Source organism: Anolis sagrei, chromosome 11 (assembly GCF_037176765.1).
Source record: "Anolis sagrei isolate rAnoSag1 chromosome 11, rAnoSag1.mat, whole genome shotgun sequence".
Classification (NCBI taxonomy): domain Eukaryota; kingdom Metazoa; phylum Chordata; class Lepidosauria; order Squamata; family Dactyloidae; genus Anolis; species Anolis sagrei.
In genome coordinates, this window is record NC_090031.1 from 6354349 (window position 1) to 6372830 (window position 18482).

At 42.9% G+C, this 18482-nt stretch overlaps 1 protein-coding gene across 2 annotated transcripts in view; it reads left to right on the top strand.

Moving 5' to 3' along the window:
- The first annotated feature begins 462 nt into the window (after positions 1 to 462).
- The window catches only part of GOLGA1 (golgin A1), a 33947-nt gene continuing 15927 nt past the window's right edge, over positions 463 to 18482 (top strand). Inside the window, exons 1-10 of one of the 2 annotated variants that reach the window (XM_067471828.1) lie at positions 463 to 541; positions 6951 to 7210; positions 8629 to 8719; positions 10469 to 10543; positions 10816 to 10913; positions 12245 to 12277; positions 13084 to 13212; positions 15447 to 15595; positions 16190 to 16301; positions 18047 to 18142. In XM_067471828.1, coding sequence (XP_067327929.1) covers positions 7082 to 7210; positions 8629 to 8719; positions 10469 to 10543; positions 10816 to 10913; positions 12245 to 12277; positions 13084 to 13212; positions 15447 to 15595; positions 16190 to 16301; positions 18047 to 18142 — 912 coding nt within the window. In that variant the 5' untranslated portion in view covers positions 463 to 541; positions 6951 to 7081. The remainder of the gene's footprint in view (positions 542 to 6950; positions 7211 to 8628; positions 8720 to 10468; positions 10544 to 10815; positions 10914 to 12244; positions 12278 to 13083; positions 13213 to 15446; positions 15596 to 16189; positions 16302 to 18046; positions 18143 to 18482) is intronic. The other variant, XM_067471830.1, reaches the window with a different exon arrangement.

Consider the following 18482-nt stretch of genomic DNA (forward strand, 5'->3'; position numbering starts at 1 on the left):
ATAATAAAGTACATGGAATATAATAAATATATATAATTAATAATAAATTACATGCAATATAATTTTGTTGTTATTATATTGTTATTGTTATTATATTATGCAATATTATGCAATATAATAAATATATATAATTATATAATTATGATATCATATTACTAGCAGTAGGAAGAATGGAAAGGAGGGAAGGAAGGAAATGGTAGTGGAGCCATTATTTATGGAATTTTATGCAAATACTAGGATTGAGCTCTGGATTGTTGTGTGCAGAGGGCTCCTGTCCCTTTAAATCAAGGGTTCTGAAAGCGCAATCTTAAAGAGAGGGCGCCTGTCTCTTTAAGGAGCACCATACGGGAGCGCCCCGCCCCTTCACGCCTCAGCCAGGCAAAAGGGGGCGTGTCCCGCACTGCGCCACGCCCTCCTCATTTGCATCGCCGTTGCCTGTCTTTCCCTCCCGCGCATGCGCAACGGTTAGCGCCTGCCCTGTCACTTCCGCCAGCCGGTGGGCGCTTCCGATTGGAGCGAGACTGCAGTTGAGGACCAGCTGGTGAGTGGAATCTCGGAGGGCAATTGAAACAGAGAGAGAGATTCCTCTGGTTTGGAAGGGAAAGGGAGGGTATTCTGGGATGGGAGGCTGTAACACTGCTGGTAGTCACTATGGCGACGGCTTGGAGGCCAAGGGAAGGCAAGTGGAGCAGGCCTGGCCCAACTTAGGCCTTCATTCCAACTTGGGACTACAACTCCCACAATTCCTCACAGCCTCAGGCCCTTTGCTTTCCCCCCTCAGGCCTGGGCCAACTTGGGCCTTCCCTCCAGGTGTTTTGGACTCCAACTCCCACAATTCCTCACAGCCTCAGGCCCTAAGTTGTAGTCCCTAAAGGCCTGAGGCTGTGAGGAATTGTGGGAGTTGGAGTCCAAAACACCTGGAGGGAAGGCCCAAGTTGGCCCAGCCCTGAAGTAGATGTGCCAGAACAAGGCCTTGATCAGGAAGGCTAGCTACTGTCAACCAAAACCCACTTTACAAGTTCCTCTGCTTATTTCTCTTGTTTCAAGATTCTTATAATCCTTTCTTTTTTTAAATGAAGAGGTTAAACAATTGTATAATCCGTCTGGACTACTGCAACGCTCTCAATGTGGGGCTGCCTTTGAAGATATAATAATAATAATAATAATAATAATAATAATAATAATAATAATATACATCACGCAGTGCTAGAATCATAGAATCAAAGAGTTGGAAGAGACCTCATGGGCCATCCAGTCCAACCCCATTCTGCCAAGAAGCAGGAATATTGCATTCAAATCACCCCTGACAGATGGCCATCCAACCTCTGTTTAAAAGCTTTCAAAGAAGGAGCCTCCACCACACTCCGGGGCAGAGAGTTCCACTGCTGAACGGCTCTCACAGTCAGGAAGTTCTTCCTCATGTTCAGTTGGAATCTCCTCTCTTGAGTTTGAAGCCATTGTTCCTCATCCTAGTCTCCAAGGAAGCAGAAAACAAGCTTGCTCCCTCCTCCCGGTGGCTTCCTCTCACATATTTATACATGGCTATCATATCTCCTCTCAGCCTTCTCTTCTTCAGGCTAAACATGCCCAACTCCTTAAGCCGCTCCTCATAGGGCTTGTTCTCCAGACCCTTGATCATTTTAGTCGCCCTCCTCTGGACACATTCCAGCTTGTCGATATCTCTCTTGAATTGTGGTGCCCAGAAATGGACACAATATTCCAGGTGTGGTCTAACCAAAGCGGAATAGGGGGGTAGCATTACTTCCCTAGATCTAGACACTATACTCCTATTGATGCAGGCCAAAATCCCATTGGCTTTTTTTGCCGCCACACCACATTGTTGGCTCATGTTTAACTTGTTGTCCACGAGGACTCCAAGATCTTTTCCACACGTACTGCTCTCGAGCCAGGCATCCCCCATTCTATATCTTTGCATTTCGTTTTCCTTCCAAAGTGGAGTATCTTGCATTGGGAAGTGTTCGACTTGTGGTCTTTTTGGTATGAAATCCAGCATATAGATCTCGTTTGCTGTGACATTCTGTGCTTTTGTGTCAGTAAAATAATATTATAATATTTATTTATTTGTCGTGTCAGGGCAACCAGTCAATTATATTACATTTCTAACAGAACAAAGCAAACAAACAGACATAATACATCATTTGTGAGTTTGGTAGTTGATTATCATAATATTATTATATTATAATAATAATAAATAATGATCACAAGCCGGAAAATTTTACAGAAAATGAACACACCAAACTACTCTGGGACTTCCAAATTCAGACAGACGATTATATTATTATTATTATTATTATTATTATTATTATTATTATTATCACAAGCTGGAAAAATGTACAGGAAATGAACACGTCAAACTCCTCTGGGACTTCCGAATTCAGACAGTGTTGTGGCGCACAATACTCCTGACCTCACGATCATGTTAAAAAACAAAGTATGGATCATCGATGTTGCAATCCCGGGTGACAGCAGGATTGAAGAGAAATAACTGGAAAAGCTGACACAATATGAGGATTTAAAGATCGAACTGCAAAGACTCTGGCACAAGCCAGTCAAGGGGGTCCCAGTGGTGATCGGCACACTGGGTGCAGTGCCTCAAGACCTTGGCCTGCACTTAAACACAATCAGCACTGACAAGATTACTATCTGCCAGCTGCAGAATGCAACCTTACTGTGATCTGCACGCATTATTCACCAATACATCACCCAGTCCTGACTCTTGGGAAGGGTCCGATGTGTAATCCAATACAACAGACAGCAGATAATCTTGTCTGCTGTGGACTCATCTTGTTGTGTTTCTAATAATAATAATAATAATAATAACTACTACTACTACTTTATTTTTATACCCCACCTCCAAATTTGGACACTACACCCCTAACAGATCAACAAGTGACTGTCACTCATAAAAACACTGAAAAACACTGCGGAAGAGACTTAAAAAGCCAAAAAATAAAAAATCCATAACACACAAAACCACATATACACACATATATATGCGCACACACAAAACACATATACACAGACTGAGTCACAGCGACGCATGGCAGGGCATGGCTAGTTGAATGATATTTCTATCCCGCTTTTCTCAAACCCAGATGTGACTTAAGACCACTTTACAATATAAAACCAAAACAGTGTTGGTCCACAAGCACAAAGATATACACTATTAATAGTAAATAAACAGTGTAGACTTATATTGAGTGAAATACACATAGTACAAAATATACAATCCCAATGCTAATGCTCTGTATAACAAAGTAGTTCCTAACTCGTGCTTCGGCTCGTGCGCCAGCTGCGCCCGTATCTTGGGAAGTCTGACTTGGCCACGGTGGTACACGCTTTGGTCACATCCCGCCTCGACTACTGCAACGCTCTCTACGTGGGGCTGCCCTTGAAGACGGCCCGGAAGCTCCAGCTAGTCCAGCGTGCGGCAGCCATGTTGTTAACCGGAGCGGGACGCAGGGAGCACACAACGCCCTTGCTGTCCCAGCTCCACTGGCTGCCGATTTGCTACCGGGCCCAATTTAAGGTGCTGGTGTTATCCTACAAAGCCCTAAACGGTTCCGGCCCAAAATACCTTGAGAACCGCATCTCGGCCTACGAGCCCACGAGGACCGTGAGATCATCTGGGGAGGCCCTTCTCTCGGTCCCGCCTGCCTCACAGGCACGCCTGGCGGGGACGAGAGAGCGGGCCTTCTCGGTGGTGGCCCCCCGGCTATGGAACTCCCTCCCTGCTGAAATCAGACAGGCGCCTTCCCTCATGGCCTTCCGCAAGGGCCTGAAAACCTGGCTCTTTGAAAAGGCCTTCAATTAAGTGCTATGTTTTTGGAATGACCACCGGAATGGACTATGACTATGAGATTGATTATGACCCCAAACAAGACGAAGCGGATTTTTAGTTTAATTAGTGTGTATTCGTAAGATGTTATGTTATGGTCTTGATTTATTGTAAACTGTTGTCTTTTCTATGTTCTATGTTTTGTACACCGCCACGAGTCGCCCTCGGGCTGAGAGTGGTGGTTAACAAGTGCAAATAATAAATAAATAAATAAATAACTCAAACCATGTGGGTTCTTGTGTTTTTTTTTGGCTCTGTGGCCATGTTCTAGAAGCATTATCTCCTGACGTTTTGCCTGTATCTATGGCAAGCATCCTCAGAGGTAGTGAGGATGCTTGCCATAGATGCAGGCGAAACATCAGGAGAGAATGCTTCTAGAACATGGCCATATAGCCCGAAAAACCTACAACAACCTAGTGATTCCAGCCATGAAAGCATTCAACAATACATCAAACAATGTGTGTTCTAAGCATAAACTTTCAGCTTGTAAAAACAATATGTTGACCCAAAGAGCACGGAGAAAACAGCCGGTTTTGACTCTAGGTCTTCCTCAGGTGAATTACAATTTCTCCATGGTGGGTTAGCTTCTATGACTTACTTCTATGACACTCTGCTGAATCTGTTTTATGCAAATATTGCAATAAGAGCAAACATAGATTAAGCAGAGTGTCATAAAAGTATATGAAATTATAGACACAAACCCACCATTGAGAAAGGATACATGCATACAATCTGCAGAAAGGGATACAAAGTGTCTTTCAGGAGAATGTAAAATTATGGGGGGGGGGGGCTTCAGAGTGCTCTGAATGCAGGGTGAACTACAACTCCCACGTGGGTGGGCCATTCCTCTCCAACCTCTCCAGTATGTACTGTTGGTCATGCGGGATTTTGTGTCCCAAGTTTGGTCCAGGTCCATCATTTGTGAGGGTCACAGTGGTCTGTGGAAGTGGGTGAAGGTACTGCAAATCCCATTATCTGTGATCCATCCTTCCCCAACCCTCATCAGGACAGAAAGTGCGTCATAGGGAGTTGTATGCCAAATGTGGTCCAGGTGCATCATTTGTTTGTGTCGCAGCGGTTTCTAGAAGTGAGTGAAGATACTGCAATTCCCATCATCCCTGGCCTTCCCTTGATCTCAGCACTACACTCCTATTGGTCCACCACATTCTTGATTTGTCGTGGTGGGAGCCCGAAAGGGTAATACGAACCCTGTGTTTGTGCCCCTCGGAAACTGCTGTCACAGTCTGGGGATGAATGTGAAGCTCTTTGAGGATCAGAGTGGCATCTGATATCTATTGTATTGCCAAGGAACCTAGTGAATAATTCATAGCAGCGATCGTGTTAGGTCGGTCGAGTGAGTTGGAAGAAGGTCGTTGTCTTCTTATACTTTGAACTGTACCTATTATATTTGGGTTTTTAAAAATCATTTTAAAGGTTGTGAGTCCTTTTGGGTCTCTGTACTGATTGAAAAGATGGTCACAAATAGAAATATGAATAATAACAGCAATAATAGATGGTGGCTCCTTACCTGTGGAATACCTTGCCAGCGGAAACACGAGCTCTCCGAGATTTACTATCTTTTCGTAGAGCTTGTAAAACTTATTTATTTATGCTGGCATTTGAATCTGGTTAATTGAAATTTTTCTTTGTTTCTAAATGTAATGTATTGCATATGTATGTTGTAAACCGCTCCGAGCCTTCGGGTAGTGGCAGTATATAAATTCGATTAATAAATAAATAAATAAAAAAATAATAATAATAGCAGTTTCAAAGTTTGGCTTCTTACGGCCTGTGGGAATCCTTTGTTGGAAGGTGATTAGCCAACCCTGATGTTTCTTGTCTTGAATTCTCCTGTTTTGAGTATTGTTCTTTATTTTAGCGTTTTTTAAAAATACTGGTAGCCAAAATGTCCTTGTGAATTGCACATATGGTAATTTCTGCACCTGAGCGGACAGCTTCGGATGAAAAGAACTGGTCGTCAGATTGTGCTCATTTTCATGGCTTCCTCCTTTCTGTTGACATTGTCCACATACTTGTGCATTACAATGGCTTCTCCTCCCAACAAAGGATTCCCCCAGTTGGCTTTGGAGGCGAAGGCCAGCCGGCTTCAGCCTCCACTGCTGGCTTGACTTGCATATAAGCCGAGGAAGGCTTTTTCAGGCCCCAAAAAAGGCTGAAAACTCTGCTTATATTCAAGTATATGCGGCATCTTAAGCATTTTTTGTACTGCCTTAAATTGATAGTTTGGCCTGCAATGTTGGGAATGCTTTAAACAAATATGTTTGCCAAATAGCATTCAGTTTGCATCTGGAAAATATTTCAGTTGCCAAAGAACAGCTGAACTGAAAGTTTAATTAATACAGAAAAATTCAATGAAGAGCACTTCATATGGCTTGAATAAGTTATATTCAAATTAATTCAAAATAACTTTGTACATCTAATCAGTCCTATAGCATTCTTCTCTTCTCCCTCCTTCGCATTAAAAAATAGTTGAAACTATTCCAAGGGTAAGTTATGGTTCTTAAAGTAGTCCTCTGTGGGTATTTATCTATTTATTTATTTACAGCTTTTATATTCTGCCCTTCTCACCCCGCAGGGCAGATTACAGTGTACACATATATGGCAAACATTCAATGCCAATTTTAACATACAACATATACAGACATTCACAGAGGCTATTTAACTTTTTCTGGCCTCCAGGGGAGCTGTCGCTTTCATCGTCCATCTGTGACGCTGATGAAGCACTTCCGCATTCCCCGCATGCTTCCCCCCTGGAATGCTTTGCTGGAGTCTTCTTTATGGCCTCATAAATCAGTTAATTTAGCCTCCCCACACTTTAAGGTGGTACCTAATTTTCCTACTTGACAGATGCAACTGTCTTTCGGGTTGCAAAAGTCGACAACAGGCTACACACAATTGGTTGGAAACCCACTCCAACCTGGGCTGGCTTCGAACTCATGACCTTTTGGTCAGAGTGATCTTAATGCAGCTGACACAATCCCGGTGCAATCCTGGGTAGGCTGATCTCTGTTCGTTAAGCTCTCTTGTCATATGTAAGCATCACATTTATCTGTTCTTTTCATTTCTTAAGCTCTACTGGACCATGGGCCCCCTGAGGGAGAGGAACTGACTGGATGGAAGATCAATCTGGCTTGGAAGGAGAGTTCCACAACACCATCATTATACTTGTGTCCTTGTGGACTTGGCCGTGGCTTTGAGAAGATGTTTGCCAAACTGAAGAAAAAGATTGCCGAAGAAGCGGCAACTGCTCCTCGAGGGGTGGCCAGAATGCCCAGATCAGTCAGCAAAGAGTCCATCACATCCATGGGAGCGGATTCGGGGGACGACTTCGTAAGTGTCCAAGGCTGGGTTTGGGTGTTGGGTTGACCCCATAACGTACGGCAATGAGGCATTGATACATGGATTGAAAAGTCATGTGAAAATAACAGGTCATAGAGCAGCCATTGTAGCGTTGGATTACGATTCTGGAGACTAGGTTTTGAATCCCTATTCAGCCATGACACCCAATGGGTGAGTCACATGCTCTTTGCCTCAGGAAGCATCATGATAGGGTCACTTTAGTTGAAAATGATTTCAAATGAAAACCATACGTTGAAAATTATTTGAAGGTCCACAATTCTCGATCTGTTTTGTTCTTAAGCTTCGAATGCATGCCAAAAACAATCCACTACACTTCCATGTCTTCCTGTCTGCACTTGTCTCAGAATCTGTTTCATTTCCTGTAAAAATAGGGAGTTTATTGTGATTGAGCTGTTAGAGATCAGTCTGAAACTCCTGAGGCTGATGATTTAGAGAGGATTGGGGGATTTCCTGGGGTTCATAGTGATGAAGATTCGAGTCAGAGGAATGATGCTTCTGTCTTTGAGAAATCTGACTCGGAAAGTGCAGGGATTCAAGGTTAGTCAAAGGAGCCAGAAAACTGCAACATTAGATAAGGAGTCGGTTAAAGAGATCCCATTGCCTGTGGAATTTCCTGTGGCTCGTAGTGATGAAGATTCAAGTCAGGGGAATGATGCTTCTGTCTTTGAGAAATCTGACTCGGAAAGTGCAGAGATTCAAGTTTAGTCAGAGGAGCCAGAAACTGCAACATTAGATAAGGAGTTGGCCGAAGAGATCCCATTGCCTGTGGAATTTCCTGGGGCTCGTAGTGATGAAGATTCAAGTCAGGGGAATCATGCTTCCATCTCTGAAAAATCTGACTCGGAAAGTGCAGGGATTCAAGGTTAGTCAGAGGAGCCAGAAACTGCAACATTAGATAAGGAGTCGTCCGAAGAGATAAGTGATACAGAAGGTTCTCAGGAGAAAATACCTGGTGTTACAAAGATCAGCAAAGGTCTACAGAGCAGAGAAGGAAATAAGCATCGTAGGTCCCAGCGATTGCGTGGGAAAGTTGGGGAGAGATTTTGTGAGAAATCCGCCCCATCCACTTCGGGGTGAGAAGGGTGGTATATCAATACTGTAATCAATCAATCAATAATATTGCAGATGTAGCTAATTAGTTAGCCTTTCTCTCAATAGGGAACTCAGAGCAGCTTCCTGTATTAAAGCAAAATGGTGACCACAACATGTAGTTAATTTGAAACATTAATTTACATCAAGTAATTTACATTCAGATCCATATTACGGATGTGGAAGTGTTTATGATTGTATTCATGAACTTGCTTCTCTATTTTCTTGTATAAGTCAGTTGGGCTGGTCCTTTTTCTGGCTTATTGTGACTCTTCCTATGTTTCTCTTAACCTCCCAAGCCTTCTGATGGAAGCAGCTCCAGAGAGGACGTCTCCTCTCAGCTGTTGCGAAGAAACGACCAGATACGGAAGCTGGAAGTCAAGCTGTCTGGTAGGTTGCTTGTTGCGCAGGAGTTTCTGTAACTGTTTCTGGCTCAAAATACATTATTGCAGTAATCGTCTGGTGGTCATTCCAATGTTCCTGTATAAATATGTTTTTAGTATTGTAACCGTCTTCACTGCTGAAAGTAATGGTTGCTTACCTGTAACCGTGTTTCTTCAAGTGGTGATCTGTTAAATTCGCATATGGAAATGCCATATGTGCTCATCTCCATAACTAAGCCGAAGAGCCAGCATTAGTCCGTAGACACCCCCAAGGTCATGTGGCCGGCATGACTACATGGAGCACTGTTACCTTCCTGCAGGAGCGGTACCTAATGATCTACTCACATTTGCATATTTTTGAACTGCTGGCTTGGCAGAAGCTGGGGCTAACAGCAGGAGCTCACCCCACTCCCCGGATTTGAACCATTCAGCAGTTCAGCAGCTTAATGGTTTAACCTGCTGCGCCACTGGGGGCTCATACAATTTAAAATATGCAAAGATGCAAACATTAAAACGGAATTAAATATAAACAGCATTTAAAACAGTTAAAATCCATTAAAACATATTCAGAGTTAAAAACCAGAGATCTTAAACACTTCTGGAAGAACAGAGGCTCTTTCCAGGTAAGGGTTACTATTATCAAATATGAAAACATCATACCCATGTAAACTTATAACCATAATTGTCTCCTGTGCTATTCTAATAATTTAATATATTGTATATATAATATTTATAATATTATAATGTAATGCAATATAATAATAATAATAATAACAATATGATGTTATAATTATATATTTATATTACATGTAATATTACTAATAATATTACAATATAGTGGTATGGTGTAATATAGCAATGCTTAATATATACCTTGTAAGCCGCTCTGAGTTCCCTTCGGGGTGAGAAGGGCGGCATATAAATGTTGTAAATAATAATAATAATAATAATAATAATAATAATAATAATAATCTTTATTTCTACCCTGCCACCATCTCCCCGATGGGGATTCGGAGCAGCTTACATGGGGCCAAGCCCGGACAACATAATACAGCAATAAAATCAAAACATATACAACAGACAACAAGAATAAATGCATAAATAAATAATGATAAATTATCTTTAAAATATAAGTCTTGAGTCCATACCATTCCCGTTAACTGACCAGATTTCTTTTTCACCCTGCAGGGCAAACATTCAATGCCATAGACACGCAATATATGTATAGACAGGCACTCAGAGGCTATTAGCATTCCAGCTTTTTTGATGAGGGTATTCCGGCCACCAGGGGACACTGATGAAGTACTTCCTCATTCTTTGCATGCTTGCTGGAGATTTTTATGGCCTCATAAATTAGTTAAATTAGCCTCCCCGCATACGCGGCACCTAAATTTCCTACTTGACAGATGCAACTGTCTTTCGGGCTACAAAGGTTGACAGCAAGCTACACGAATTGGTTGGAAGCTCACTCTGACCCGGGCTGGCTTCGAACTCTTAATGCAGCTGACTTCCAGCCAGCTGCACCACAGTCCCGATTGTCCATCCCTCCTCCCACCTTCATCTTTAGCAGTGTTTTGTTTTGCTCAGTGTTGCGGTAGGGTTGTCTGCTTTGAAATGATTTTCAAAACCGAGGAAATCATTGGCTGTCTTCATTTACCATTGTTGCTGTTGTTGTTCTTTCCTAACCCTCATCCTCCCTGATTTTTCCTACTGTCTGTTCACGTCCGGTTGGTGCTGCCGCCTCCTTTCTCCCAAGATTATGCCGAACAGGTTCGAAACCTGCAGAAGATTAAGGAGAAGCTTGAGAACGCTTTAGAGACGCATCAAGACTGTACGTACTTTTCTTTCCCTCTTTGGAAATGCAATGTGTAAAGCTCTTTTTCAGCCAGCCAGGGGATCCAACAATATTGGATGTAAACATTCCAATGTGTCCCAATTATATTAAAGTCTCTTTGAATTAAATTAATGAGTAAATCTTTTGAATGGGGTTTATTTTCTTAATATTAAGTGCAGCTGTAGCTTTCTTTGAGGAGGCTTTAAACAGAGTGTTTCCCAAGCTGTGCAGGTGTCACTATGGCTCAGTTGCGGTGTTATTCTCTCCAGCCTTTGTGAAAAAACTCCAAGAGCAGAATGAGGCTCATCAGGCCAGCACGGCCAAGATGGCGGAAGGAATGGCCTTGGCATTGGAGAAGAAGGACCAGGTAATCTCCCCATGAAATTCATAGGCCCAAGCTGTAGTTCACTGAATTTCAAGCCTGGGCAAAACGCTGCTCGAGAGGCTCTAAAGCAGTGTTTCTCAGTCTTTGTAAAGATGAGACCCCTTAATACAGTCCCTCATGTTGTGGTGACCCCCAACCATAAAATTATATTTGTTGCTACTTCATAACTATAATGTAAATATCTAATCTGCAGGATGTATTTTGGCAGGGAGCCATTTCAAAGCTCCCTGCTTGAGCAGTGATGGCGCTATCGTCAGCATAGATGAAACTCTCTGTCCCTTCTGGCAGTGGCTGGTCATTTGTGTAGATGTTAAACATACCCAATATGCCCAAATCTGAATACTGGTGGGGTTGGGCGGGGTTGATTTTCTCACTTGGGAGTTGTAGTTGCTGGGATTGATAGTTTACATATAATCAAAGAACTTTCTGAACTCCACCAATGATGAAATTGATCCAAATGTGCAAGGTATATGCAACTGGACCAAGGCACCAAATGTGCAAGGTGTATTTGTAATGTGCGTAAGGCACATTAATATGCAATGGTATCTTTCTGCTTTGAACGGAAATCAACTTCTGAAAATCCGCTTTAGACAAAAACTCTCACCCACTTAGACAAAAACACTCAACAACTTAGTAGCCTCAGTCTGTGAGAAGCCTCAGTGGGAGAGAAGACTCAGTCTGTGAGAGGTCTCTGTGGGAGAAGGGCCTCAGAGTTATCGTATCCCCTATATGCCCACATTTGAATGCTGGTGGGGTTAGTGGGGGTAATGATTTTGTCATTTGGGAATTGTAGTTGCTGGGATTTATAACTCACCTACAATCAGAGCATTCTGAACTCCACCAATGATGAAATTGAACCAAGCTTGGCACAGAGAACTCCCATGGCCAACAGAAAATACTGGAAGGAGCACCTAAAGCTTCAGAGAGCTTCGGTTCAGCCATTTCAAAGCTCCCTGCTTGAGCGGTGATGGCGCTATTGTCAGCATAGATGAAACTCTCTGTCCCTTCTGGCAGTGGCTGGTCATTTGTGTAAATGTTGAACATTAACAGAGCAAGCATGCTCCCTGAGGCAGGCCGTTCTTCTGTTTTCACCGTCTGCTTCTCTGGCCCTGGAATTCAACAAAAAAGCTCCTGTTTTGTAGCAGATTTCCTATTAAGTGGGTGAGGTGTTAGTCCTTTGTGGTATTATACGTTTTTCTCCGGAGAAGCCGAGAAAAAGCTACAGACTGGTCTATGAAGACAGCTCCTGTGATCTGCTGTCCCTCCAGGTGAAAGTGTACCCGTGTTGAATTGTCCTTTTCTCGTTTTTTCAGGAATGGAAAGAGAAGCTGTCTCACCTTGAAAAGGTAAAGTAGCTTGTTTTAAACCATGATGTTTGTTTTTAACCAAATGCGCAGCGGAAGAGCCAGGTTTTAAGGTTCTTTTTAAAGGTTTCTAGGGTAGGGGCTTTCCTAATCTCTCCAGGAAGTGATTTCCAGAGTTGGGAAGCCACGGAGGAAAAAGCTCTCTCCCTTGTACTCACCTGACGAGTCTGTGAGACTGGCAGGGGCGAAAGAAGGGCCTCCCCAGAAGAACGGAGGGCCCGAGATGGTTCATGGGGAGAGATACGGTCACGAAGGTAGGCGGGTCCCAAACCGTTTAGGGCTTTATAGGTGATAACCTGCACCTTGAATTGGGACCGGAAAATAAATGGCAGCCAGTTGAGCTCCTTAAACAGGGGGGTTGACCGCTCCCTGTAAGTTGCCCCAGTTATTAGTCTGGCTGCTGAACGTTGGACAAGTTGTAATTTCCAGGCCGTCTTCAAGGGTAGCCCCATGTAGAGAGCATTACGGTAGTCCAATCTAGAGGTAACTAAGGCATGGACCACCATGGTCAAGTCAGACTTCATGAGGTAAGGTCGCAGTTGGTGCACAAATTGGTATAATCGAGGAATCCCTGAAGCTGCGAGGCAACCATCCGCTCCAGAACCTTGCCCAAAAATGGGAGGTTGGAGATTGGTCTGTAGTTGTTGCATACAGTTGGGTCAAGGGAGGTCTTCTTTATCAACAAGAACTACTTTGAACTACTGAGCATCTCCTCCTCCTCCGTCCAATCTGATGTGACTGTATTTTCACCGAAGTTCCCTCAGCTCTTTTTCCCTGTGTCTCCATAGGAGAAGAAGCTCCTTCTGGGCCAGCTGCAAGATATGAGAGAGCAGAGTTTGAACCTTTTCCAGAAAAGGGATGAGATTGACGAGCTGGAAGGCTTTCAGCAGCAGGAGCTGGCAAAAGTGAAGCACATGGTAAGGTTTCCCAAGAGAAGAAACAGATCAGCTTCCAGCTGGGTGGGTCGTTGAGTGGCCGATGCTCATGTGCCAGAAGAGGGTTTTGGGAGTTCTAGTTCACCTACACCCAGAGAGCACAGTGGAAGCTCCCCCCCCTTCCACTGTTTATCCTTTTGGTCTCCTCCCAAATACACTTCTTCTATTTCTACCTCATCCAGGGTTTTATAATTTTACCCTGTCCATGTGGCCCACCCATTATGTTCAATTTTATATTATGTTACTTTGCTTTGTTTACTCTAATTTGCTACTGTATATATTTTATTGTGATGGGATTTTTGTTGTTGTATTTTATTTTATTTTGCTATGTTGTATCTTTGGGCTTGTCCTCATGTTAGCTGCCCTGAGTCCCCCTTGGGGAGATGGTGGTGAGGTATAAATAAGGATTATTATTATTATTATTATTATTATTATTATTATTATTATTATTATTTTGAGCCAGAGTTTCTCAACTTAGGAGTCAGGACCCCTGGGGGGATCACAAAGGAGGTGTCAGAGGGGTCAACAAAGACCATAAGAAAACACAGTATTTTCTGTTGTTTGTAGGGGTTGTCTGTGGGAAATTTGCTCTACGAGTTCTCACCCACAAATAATTCTTTATCTCACCCTGAGTTTTTAAAATCATTTTATGTACATGCGGCCCGCTCATTGTCATTTTGTTTGGTTTACTGCTTTTTTGTATTTTGTTTATTGTAGTCATATGTTCTGTGTTTTATTGCGATGTTGTTTATTTTATTGTAACTTGTATCTTATTTTATTGTAATTTGTTGTTTGGGCTTGGCCTCATGTAAGCCGCCCCGAGTCCCCATTGGGGAGATGGTGGCGGGATATAAATAAAGATTATTATTATTATTATTATTATTATTATTATTATTATTATTCTGAACCCCACCAATGATAGAATTGGGCCAAAATTATTTCCGTTGCTACTTCATAACTATAATGTCAATGTCTAATCTTCAGAATGTATATTATTATTATTATTATTATTATTATTATATCATTGGTGGGGTTCAGAATGCTCTTTGATTGTAGGTGAACTATAAATCCCAGCAACTACAAATGCCAAGGTCTGTTTTCCCCCAAACACCACCGGTGATCACATTTGGGCATATTGAGTATCCGTGCCAGGTTTGGTCCAGATCCATCATTGTTTGAGTCCACAGTGCTCTCTGGATGTAGGTGAACTACAATGCTCAAGGTCAATGCCCATCAAACCCTTCTATTATTTTCTGTTGGTCATGGGAGTTCTGTGTGTCAATTTTGGTTCAATTCCACCATTGGTGGAGTTCAGAATGCTCTTTGATTGTAGGTGAACTATAAATCCCAGCAACTACAGCTCCCAAATGTCAAAGTCTATTTTCCCCAAACACCACCGGTGATCACATTTGGTCATATTGAGTATCCGTGCCAGGTTTGGTCCAGATCCATCATTGTTTGAGTCCACAGTGCTCTCTGGATGTAGGTGAACTACAATGCTCAAGGTCAATGCCCATAAAACCCTTCTATTATTTTCTGTTGGTCATGGGAGTTCTGTGTGTCAATTTTGGTTCAATTCCACCATTGGTGGAGTTCAGAATGCTCTTTGATTGTAGGTGAACTATAAATCCCAGCAACTACAGCTCCCAAATGTCAAAGTCTATTTTCCCCAAACACCACCGGTGATCACATTTGGGCATATTGAGTATCCGTGCCAAGTTTGGTCCAAATCCATCATAGTTTGAATCCATAGTGCTCTCTAGATATAGGTGAACAACAACTCCAAAACTCAAGGTCAAGGCCCACCAAACCCTTCCAGTATTTTCTTTGTGTCAGTTTTGGTTCAATTCCATCATTGGTGGGGTTCAGAATGCTCTTTGATTGTAGGTAAACTATAAATCCCAGCAATGACAACTCCCAAATGACAAAATCAATCCCACCCAACCCCAGCAGTATTCAAATGTGGGTGTATCAGGTAATTGTGCCAAATTTGGTCCAGTGAATGAAAATACATCCTGCAGATCGGATATTGACATTACGATTCATACCAGTAGCAAAATTACAGTTAGCAATGAAAATAATGTTATGTTTGAGGGTCACCACAACATGAGGAACTGTATTAAGGGGTCGCGGCATTAGGAAGGTTGAGAACCACTGCTTTGAGCCGTTTCCCTGAAGAGCACTCCGACCTTGTTGTTCCTTGTTGAAATCTCCAGCTCTTGAAGAAAGAAGAGCTTCTGGCCCAGGTGGAGCAAGAGGCGGCAAGGGCCCGAGAGGAGCTCCAGGTCTCCCATGCGTCCTCCTCACACCTGGCAGAAGAGTTGCAGCATCTGAAAGAGCAACATGCAGACCTGCAGGCCGAAAGGTAGACACGGAAGCAGATTGGGAAGGGCTGAGGATGGGTCACTTCACCCCCAAATTGAGGAGCTGGTATTAAGGGTTTCCAAGAGTGGCCAGAAAGGAAGGTTTCAGGCTGTTTATAATAGGACAGAACCTGCTAATGTATTTTCTAAGGCTTTAATTAATTAATGTATTATTTATTTACCTTATTTGTATATGACTTAAGGCGGTTCACAGTCGGCAGCGTTTCGATGCTATAACAAATATCGAAATACAGTTAAAACAATTATAAAAACAATTCAACATTTAAAATGGCTGGAATCACTGCTGTGAGTTTTCCGGGCTGTCTTATCATGTTCCAGAAGCATTAACTCCTGACGTTTCGCCCACATCGATGGCAGACATCCTCAGAGGTTGTGAGGTCTGTCGGAAACTAAAATTGGGTTTATACCTGTGGAATAATGTCCAGGGTGGGAGAAATAACTCTTTGTCTGTGTGAATGTTGCAATTGGTCACCATGATTAGCATTAAATAGCCTTGCAGCTTCAAAGCCTGGCTGCTTCCTGCCTGGGGGAATCCTTTGTTGTGAAACTTTGGGTGAAACTCCCTTTTCATTTAGGGCCGAGCTCCGAGATGCAGTGAAGAGCGCGGAAAGCAAGATCTCCGTGTTAGAACAGCGAGGCCATGAACTCCAAGGCTACATCCAACAATTATCAGTAAACCTACAGAAGGTAAGTAGAGAGGTGCGAGGCACTGCTTTGCAGGCCAGAAAAGGAGGGCTCAGCAGATGTTGCCTGACGGTTGATGTCATCAGAAGTAGCCAGTGACAAGAGATGCTAGCACTTGACAACCAGCAACACATACCCTACACTGTTGTTCTAAAATAGGTCTGAAGAACTATTTGATTCAGTTGGTAGATCTTGGAGGGATTCCAGTAATATGGTCCACGGATAAGCCACGTTATCAACCAGCATGCTACACAAGTCTTCCATATTCTGGTGCTTTCCAGGCAGCATGGCTACAGATCTAAACATTCAGAGTGCAGCTATCTTGCTTAAAAGGATGACAGAATTGTCTTTAATGGATGGATCGGGCCATCCTATACGGAGGGAACTGATCCAGCATCAACAATGGGATAACAATAACAGTCCTGGGATTGATTGATTTATTTATTGTGTCAGAAGCTAATTGAGAAAACAGTTATAATGTATACAAAAAATTAATTAATTTTTTTTTAAACCACAAACTAATTTATTTATCGTGTCAGTATCAACCAGACAATTGTATTACATTTTTAACAATTTTTTAACAAACAGACAAAACAGAGTTTGCAAGCCTGGTAGTTGATTAAATGTCCTTTGACCAGTAACTGGCCACTTGGAGGGCCTCTAGTGTTGCCGCAAGGAGGTCCTCCATTGTGCATGTGGCAGGTTGCATTGCAGCAGGTGGTCAGTGGTTTGCTCTTCTCCACACTCGCATGTCGTGGATTCCACTTTGTGGCCCCATTTTTTGAGGTTGGCTCTGCATCTCGTGGTGCCAGAGCGCAGTCTGTTCAGCGCCTTCCAAGTTGCCCAGGGGGGAGTCTCTCATTTGGTATCAGCCATTGATTGAGGTTCTGGGTTTGAGTCTGCCACTTTTGGACTCTCGCTTGCTGAGGTGTTCCAGCGAGTGTCTCTGTAGATCTTAGAAAACTATTTCTTGATTTAAGACATTGGTGTGCTGGCTGTTATCGGAACAGAGGATGGGTCAGAGATGTCACTGCCTTGGTCTTTGCATTATTGGCTGCTACTTCCCAACGGATATCAGGTGGTGCAATACAGGCTAAACAGCATAGTTTCTCCAGCAGTGTAGGGCGTAAACATCCTGTGATAATCTGGTATGTCTTATTAAGAGCCACATCCACTGTTTTAACATGATGAGATGTATTCCACACTGGCGTACTCAGCATCAGAGTAGCAAAGCGCAAGGGCAAATGTCTTCGCTGTGTCTGGTTGTGGTCCCCAGGTTGTGCCAGTCAGATTTCGTACTATATGTTTTCTAGCACACGCTTTTTGCTTGATATTCAGGCAGTGCTTCTTGTAGGTCAGAGCACAGTCCAGAGTGACTCCCAGGTATTTGGGTGTGCTGCAATCCTCCAGTGGGATTCCTTCCCAGGTCATCCTCAGAGCTCGAGATGCTTGTCTGTTTTTAAGGTGAAAAGCGCACGCCTGTGTTTTAGATGGATTAGGAATCAGCTGGTTTTCCCTGTAATAGGCAGTGAGAGTGCTTAAAGCTTTGGAGCGCTTCTGTTCAACCATTTCAAAGCTCCCTGCTTGAGCGGTGATGGCATGATCGTCAGCGTAGCTTAAATTCTCTGTCCCTTCTGGTACAAGTTCTGGAACAATGTCAAAATGTTTTTTACTTATCTTGGTTTGAGGCAAAGTCCTTAAAACTTTGTGAAAGTCAAGCTTAGGGATCTTTTTCTTCTATCTGCTAGGCTCAGGGCGCTGCCTGTGGTTGTGAAAAGAAATTGGAAACTTTACAGGGAGAGCATGACTCTCTGAAGGTGGAGTACGAACAGCACAAGCAAAAGGTAAGGACTGGTGTTCCCAAATGCTGAAAAGGAAAAAAAGGCCCCCAAAAGGAGACTTCTAGTGTTTGAACACAGACTCGGGCTGGAGCCGTGCCATTTGTATCTAGGGAAGCTGAAACATATCTAGACAATAAATAATTACTTAATGTTCGTTTCAGCCCATTTTAAATTCCACTTTTCCTCTGGTAAATATTTGGACGCTGCTCTGAATACCACAGATCTTTCCCTTTTCTTTTGTTTGGAAATGCCTAATCCTGCAAGGAGGTTTAAAAAAGCCTCCAGTGGCTCCATATGTCATTTATTATTATTGCATTTATTTATTATTATTATTTCATCTATT